This window comes from Agelaius phoeniceus, chromosome Z, assembly GCF_051311805.1.
Source record: "Agelaius phoeniceus isolate bAgePho1 chromosome Z, bAgePho1.hap1, whole genome shotgun sequence".
NCBI lineage: Eukaryota > Metazoa > Chordata > Aves > Passeriformes > Icteridae > Agelaius > Agelaius phoeniceus.
The window spans coordinates 94,794,504-94,802,320 of record NC_135303.1 but is presented as its reverse complement, the minus strand read 5'-3'; the positions used below and the strand labels follow the sequence as shown (position 1 = coordinate 94,802,320).

General features: G+C 43.8%; 1 protein-coding gene across 1 annotated transcript; it reads right to left on the bottom strand.

Moving 5' to 3' along the window:
* On the bottom strand, positions 1–2,822 carry LOC143692104 (GTPase-activating Rap/Ran-GAP domain-like protein 3). Its single transcript, XM_077171664.1, has 4 exons — positions 2,033–2,822; positions 1,471–1,535; positions 787–850; positions 1–144 (listed from the first exon to the last, which is right to left on the bottom strand). Exons 1-4 carry the CDS (start codon positions 2,177–2,179, stop codon positions 28–30), a joined length of 393 nt encoding a protein of 130 aa, XP_077027779.1. The 5' UTR covers positions 2,180–2,822; the 3' UTR covers positions 1–27.
* Between the last annotated feature and the right edge of the window lie 4,995 nt (positions 2,823–7,817).

Here is a 7,817-nt window from a genome sequence, read left to right as displayed (position 1 = left end):
TTTTAACTTGCCTTTTTTTTTTTTTTTTCAGATGAGCAAAACAATTAAGGAGAAGGTGAAAACCTCACCATGACTGAACATTTCATCACCTGTAAGCTGACCATCCTTAGCATAGAGGACTCCAAATTTAAAATTCACCGATCCCTGGAAAATAAAACCAAATATTATTTGGTGAACAGTCAAACAGAAGACATAAAAATTTGTTTCCTCTAATCTTTGCCTACATCCTACACGTTAGAACATACATTTTATACCATCTCCTACTACACAATAATTTACCTTTAAACTTTGATAGTATAGCATAAAATCATTAACTTAGATGGGTGATCAATTATTATTAAGTTGGTGCTTCAAGTTATTTTTGCTGTCAGGTTCAAAAAAACAGGACTTCTTTTTACTGTAACGAGCAATTGATTTAGAAGTCATCAAAAGCCCATCAAAATACAAAGCCGTATTCACCGGACGGGTCTGTGAGCAAGAAGTAGTCAGGCTTGTACTCACCTCTTGCCCTTCAAGAACCAATAAATCCTGTCAACAAAAACAGCATCTTTAGCCCCCTCCTATTAAAGATTCTACAAGGATGATGGTTTTATTGGTGTTTAGAAGTTTGGATTTGAAATGGCCAGTTCAATGGATAAAGAGACAGTTTAAGTAGTATTAGATTCTTCTTATTATTATTCTTATTAGCTACTGGAAGAAACAAACCAGTAGGATCTATACTTAATTACTTCTATTTCCAGGAAATCATAAAGAAAAAGAACCAAACCAAAAAAAGTCACTTCCTACCTTTTGTATCTCAGGATGAAAAATGTCTCTTGGGCTCTTCTCCAGTTTCTCCAGACTCCTGGCACTGAAATGCAAATGAACGAGTGCTTTATAGGAGGGCAAGTGCACATTCCAACCCCGAACCCCCAACCGATGGCAGTTACAGCGCTTACAAAATGAATCCTTCCCAGAGCCTCTGGGAAATGGAACGGTTTGTGCAACTGCCATTTCTTCCCCAAAATACTAACTCCCAACACTTCCTAAACTGAGTTTGCATTTTAAAAACAGAAATTAGGGAGACTCAGGGTGGAGATCAGGTTGAAATTGATTTCCTTCTAAAGCACAGGGGCTCTGTTCCATCACCCTTCACTTTGGCTCCACACGGAATCACAGGGAGCATTTTAGGAGGGCTCAAGAACCAATTCTATTTCTCTCTTTTTTCTAGTTCTCTCTCTTCCTAAATAATTCAAGGCAAGTCAAATGAAAAAGGACAAGTTCAGCATCAAATTCACACTTTTTCCCTTTGACTGCTCAAGAACAGGCTTTAAAACCACTTCTTGCTGCCTTCAACGGTTAAGACTTGCAAAACAGTTTCGCAAGTTTGATAGGTTTATCATAAAAACCACAGAACGCAAGCTCTGAATGACAGGAAAAGGTACACAGGCAAATATCTCAGCTGATGGTGGCTTATTTGCAAACACAGACCTTAACGGAGATTGCACGGAGAATGTTTCAGTGGGACTCGAAGGGAAAAATATTTTCTGAGTACCCTGTAAACAAGAAAAGCTAGGATATATTACAGGACATACCCACGTGTTCTGCATATTCAAATAGGATTATCAATAAAAACATTTAAGAAGGAAGAAAACCAAGGTAATTTTACTCAGCTATATTTACTGCCGATTTAGAGGGAAAAAAAAAAAAAAAAAAGTGAACCAGAAACGCCTACAGTAGAACTTTAAACCAATTGCTTGGATAAAAGCAGCTCATGGAACATGAAGTAGAAAAAAAGCGAAACCAGTATCAGACCTGCCTATTTTCTTACCATTGCACAAGAAAATCCGACAAGCGGTAGAAAGTCACTGCCTAAAACCGATCCTAGGATGTAACCGAGAACAATTGAGGCATTTGCTAATCTAAACGGAAACCTTTTCCGGACCCTAGTGTCAAATCACACGTTTTGTCTCTCAGCAGCTCGAGGCTGGAGAGCATTTCCCCTGGGGGTCGGGAGGGCAGGGGCACAAGGGGCTGAGTTTGCCGATCGCACCTGTGCCATCAGAAGGATCCTGCCCGGCGCTCCTTGCGCTCGCCATTCTCCGGGCCATCGCTGTGTTTTACTGCTCAGCGATGCCGCTCCATCCGTTTGCGTGGAAGGAAGAGCCACGAGCACTGAGGCACTCAGCAGCCGTGTCATGCCAGCGATGTCGAGCGCTCTCTGCTCGCAAGGCTGAGCCCGCCGCGGAGCCGCCTCCGCAGCCGCTCGTCCGCCCCCGCCCGCAGCAGCGGCAGCGGCCCGAGGGAGACGGCTGCAGCTCGGCGGCTCCCGCGCCTCCGCCAGCCCGAGGGCAGCCGCCGCACAGTGACCGCGGCAGCGCCCGGCGCCGCTCGCCCGGGGCGGCTCCTGCAGCTCCCGGCCCGCGGCAGCAAAGCACCGCCTGGCGCTCCGCCATCGGCGGGCGGCAGCGCGCCCCGCCCGAGCTCAGCCCCCGCCACCGGGACCGCTGAGCGAGGCCGAGGCGCCGGGCGGACGCCCCTTCCGCGCCGCTCGGCTCCGTGCGGGCGGCCGGACGGAGGCTTCGCCCCTCCAGCGTCGCTGCCGCGGCTCCGTCCCGCGCGGCACAGGCGCCGGGAGCTCCCCGCGCCCAGCCCGCTCCCCCGGCGCGCGGCCGCCTCGGCCCGCCAGCCACTCCTACGGCGCGTCGGCCGTTGCGTCAGACGCCGCGCTTTACGGCCGCAGGGCCTGCCGGGAGTTGGAGTCTCGGACTGACAGCCACCGCTCCGTTCTCCGCCACCGGGAGCTGCGCTCCCGCCAGGGGATCAAACGGCTCCTTCGCTCCTGGGCGCGGAAGCACCTTAGGCAGCACCGCCCCTCCCGAATGTCCTTTCTTTTCCACTCCAACTCTTTTTTCTTTTTTTCACTCTGTCTTTCACCCCCTTTTCCACTTTCGCTCTTTCTTTTTCACTCTCACCCTTTTCCTTTTTCATTTTTTTTCTTCCTTTCTCTTCCTCCTTTTTTTTTTTCTTCCTTTCCTGTTTCCTTTTCTTTCTTTCGCTCTTTCTTTCTGTCTTTCTCTATTTCTTTCTTTCTCTCGCTCTCTTCCTGTCTCTCTCTTTCTTTCTTTCTGTCTGTCTTTCTCTATTTCTTTCTCTCTCTCTTTCTTTCTTTCTCTCTGTCTCTCTTTCTCTCTGTCTCTCTTTCTTTCTCTCTATCTCTTTCTGTCTCTCTCTCTGGCTCTCTCTCTGTCTCTCTCTTTGTCTCTCTTTCTTTCTCTCTCTCTTTCTTTCTCTCTGTCTCTCTTTCTGTCTCTCTTTCTGTCTCTCTGTCTCTCTTTCTGTCTCTCTTTCCGTCTGTCTCTCTTTCTTTCTGTCTCTCTCTCTGTCTCTCTTTCTTTCTTTCTCTCTCTCTTTCTTTCTTTCTCTCTGTGTCTCTTTCTGTCTCTCTCTCTCTGTCTCTCTTTCTTTCTTTCTCTCTGTCTCTCTCTCTCTTTCTTTCTTTCTCTCTGTCTCTCTTTCACTCTGTCTCTCTTTCTGTCTCTCTTTCTTTCTTTCTTTCTTTCTTTCTTTCTTTCTTTCTTTCTCTCTTTCTCTCTTTCTCTCTCTCTCTTTCTTTCTTTCTCTCTGTCTCTCTTTCTGTCTCTCTCTCTCTTTCTTTCTTTCTCTCCGTCTCTCTTTCTGTCTCTCTCTCTGTCTCTCTCTGTCTCTCTCTCTCTTTCTTTCTTTCTCTCTGTCTCTCTTTCTGTCTCTCTCTCTTTCTTTCTTTCTTTCTTTCTTTCTTTCTTTCTTTCTTTCTTTCTTTCTTTCTTTCTTTCTCTATTTCTTTCTCTCTCTCTTTCTTTCTTTCTCTCGCTCTCTTCCTGTCTCTCTCTTTCTCTCTTTCTTTCTTTCTTTCTTTCTTTCTTTCTTTCTTTCTTTCTTTCTTTCTTTCTTTCTTTCTTTCTTTCTTTCTTTCTTTCTCTATTTCTTTCTCTATTTCTTTCTCTCTCTCTTTCTCTCTCTCTTTCTCTTCCTGTCTCTTTCTTTCTTTCTTTCTTTCTTTCTTTCTTTCTTTCTTTCTTTCTTTCTTTCTTTCTTTCTTTCTTTCTTTCTTTCTTTCTTTCTTTCTTTCTTTCTTTCTTTCTCTATTTCTTTCTCTATTTCTTTCTCTCTCTCTTTCTCTTCCTGTCTCTCTCTTTCTTTCTTTCTCTCTCTATTTCTTTCTCTATTTCTTTCTCTATTTCTTTCTCTTGCTCTCTTTCTGTCTCTCTTTATTTCTTTCTCTCTCTCTTTCTTTCTTTCTTCCTTTCCTTTTTCCTTTTCTTTCTGTCTCTCTTTCTCTCTTTCTTTCTCTCTCTCTCTTTCTTTCTTTCGCTCTCTTTCTGTCTCTCTCTTTCTTTCTGTCTCTCTTTCTTTCTGTCTCTGTCTCTTTGTCTCTCTCTCTTTCTTTAATTCTTTCTCTCTTTCTTTCGCTGTATTTCTAATCTTGGCTTTCCATTCTAGCTTTAGAATAAAAAAAAGCAGCAGTAGAAACGTTCAGGCGACTGGGGAGTGCAAAAAACCCCAAAACGGCAATGATTTTAGGAAAACTATTTCCTCCATGGGAGCCTGAAATTTTCTACAGCTGCAGGTAACATAGAGCTTTTATTTCTTCTTCTATATAGATTATACTTTATACTCTATTTATACATCGCCCCCTGCCGTCTGCTTTGGCGCACTGCAGGCACAGCGCCCCCTGCCGTCTGCTTTGGCGCACTGCAGGCACAGCGCCCCCTGCCGTCTGCATGGGCGCACTGCAGGCAGAGCGCCCCCTGCCGTCTGCTTTGTCGCACTGCAGGCAGAGCGCCCCCTGCCGTTTGCTTTGGCGCACTGCAGACACAGCGCCCCCTGCCGTCTGCTTTGGCGCACTGCAGGCACAGCGCCCCCTGCCGTCTGCTTTGTCGCACTGCAGGCAGAGCGCCCCCTGCCGTCTGCATGGGCGCACTGCAGGCAGAGTGCCGCCTAATGACGTCAGCCCGTCGACACGGCGCCCCGACCGGGACACGCCCACTCGGGCGGCCGTTGCCATCTTGTACGGCACCCCGTGTCGGCCAGGGCGCCGCCAGCCTGTACGGCACAATTTTACGGCAGTCGCGCTTTACGGCACCTTTTGCGACAGTCGCGCTTTACGGAAGTTTTACGACAGTCGCGCTTTACGGCACCTTTTGCGACAGCCGCGCTTTGCGGCAGTTTTACGACAGTCGCGCTTTACGGCACCTTTTGCGACAGCCGCGCTCTACGGCATCTTTTGCGACAGTCGCGCTTTGCGACACCTTTTGCGACAGTCGCGCTTTACGGCTGTTTTACGACAGTCGCGCTTTACGGCATCTTTTGCGACAGTCGCGCTTTACGGCAGTTTTACGACAGTCACGCTTTACGGCTGTTTTACGACAGTCGCGCTTTACGGCACCTTTTGCGACAGTCGCGTTTTACAGGAGTTTTACGACAGTCGCGCTTTACGGTTGTTTTACGACAGCCGCGCTTTACGGCATCTTTTGCGACAGTCGCGCTTTACGGCACCTTTTGCGACAGTCGCGCTTTACGGCACCTTTTGCGACAGTCGCGCTTTGCGGCACCTTTTGCGACAGTCGCGCTTTACGGCACCTTTTGCGACAGTCGCGTTTTGCGGTAGTTTTACGACAGTCGCGCTTTACGGCACCTTTTGCGACAGTCGCGCTTTACGTCACCTTTTGCGACAGTCGCGCTTTATGGCATTACCCTTTATGGAACTTTTATGGTACTTTACAGCACTTTACGGTTTTTATTTTGTTTTTAATCTATTTTTATTTTTTTTTTTATTTTTTTTTTTACTTAATGTTTATTTTTAATTTTTCAAGCTTTTATTTTTCTAATTCTATTTTTTATTTACTTATTATTTTTCATTTTTCTATTTCTAAAGCTTTTTTTTTTAATTTTATTTTTTATTTAATTTTAATTTTTTCTATTTCTAAAGCTTTTTTTTAAATTTAATTCTTTAAAAGTTTTTCTATTTTTAGGGCTTTAATTTTATTTTTTAATTTTATTTTTCAATTTTTAAAACACTTATTTTATTTTTCTAGTTATATTTTTTATTTAATTTTTATTTTTAATTTTTATATTTATAAGGAATTTATTTTTTTTTTATTTTTGATTAAATTTATATTTTTTTCTATTTTTAAAGTTTTTATTTTTTTTTTTATGTAGTGCTGCCCAGACCAACTCAAGCTGGTGATTGTGGTGGTGTTTGAGGGTCTTGCATTACGGCACTACCTTTTATGGAACTCTTACAGCACTTCACAGTTTTTATTTTGTTTTCCATTTATTTTAAATTAATTTTGTTTTTTTACTTTTATTTAATTTTTATTTTTAATTTTTCTATTTTTAAAGCATTTTTATTTTAGTTTTTAATTTTATTTTTTATTTACTTATTATTTTTAATTTTTCTATATTTAACGTTTTTATTTTTTATTTTTTAAATTTACTTACTATTTTTAATTTTTCTATTTCTAAAGATTTTTATTTTTTTAAGTTTAAACTTTTTTATTTTTAAAGCATTTATTTTTTTATTTTTTATTTAATTTTTATTTTTAATTTTTTTATTTTTAGAGCTTTAATTTTATTTTTTAATTTTATTTTTTATTTTTCTATTTTTAAAGCTTTTATTTTATTTTTCTAATTTTATTTTTTATTTATTTTTTATTTTTAATTTTTCTATTTTTAAAGGTTTTTATTTTTTTTTTATTCAGTGCTGCCCAGACCAACTCAAGCTGGTGATTGTGGTGGTGTTTGAGGGTCTTGCATTACGGCACTACCTTTTATGGAACTCTTACAGCACTTTACAGTTTTTGTTTTGTTTTTCATTTATTTTAAATTAATTTTGTTTTTTTACTTTTATTTAATTTTTATTTTTAATTTTTCTATTTTTAAAGCATTTTATTACATTTCATTTGGTGCTGCCCAAACCTGCTGTAGTGCATTTTTATACTTTATAATACTTTGAAGTCATTTTGTTTTGTATCCCCATCTTTTTCCCAAATGGTTTATCCCAAACTGTACCCCCCTCCTTCTCCCTGTGTTATCCCTCTCCCGGGATGAGATCATCCCCAAACCCCGACCCTGGCTCTCTGTCAATCACTCAGCCTCCCATCCCCTCCATGCAGAAGTTTCGGTCCAAGTCGTCCAGTGATCAGCCAGAGGCCAGGGGTCAGCCCCCCGAGCCTTGCCCCATACGCTGTCCTGTATGTCTATGCCCCAGCATCCATCCCTTAGGGTCACTTAATGGTTGGTAAAATGTTATCTACTTTGGGTTTCCACCTCCCTTTAAATGTAACCTTGGCACATCTCCCTGGGGCTTGGCAGGAGGCCCCTGAGGTGCAGGAGCTCCTTTGGGACTCCTAATAAAACCTTGGATTAACCCCTGCTAAGAGTCGGCCCTTTATCATCTACCGCTGTCTCTGGTGTCTCTTGTGCTGCACAGGGGCCCAGCCCAGGTGCCCTCAGCACCCTCGGGGCACAGACAGAGAGTGTCTCCCCCCAGCCCAGGTGCCCTCAGTTCCCTCGGGGCACACACAGAGACTGTCTCCCCCCAGCCCAGGTGCCCTCAGTTCCCTCGGGGCACACACAGACAGTGTCTCCCCCCAGCCCAGGTGCCCGCAGTACCCTCGGGGCACAGACAGTGTCTCCCCGCTCTCGGCCGTGTCAGGGCTGCCCCCCGGTGTCTGCCGACTCGGGATCGGCCGAGGGTTACTGGGAGGCTCGCACAAACCCGCTCGGCCGCTGATTGTGGCGGTGTTTGAGGGTCCCCAGGACGAGGGAAGAGACGAGAATCTTGACTCCACCTC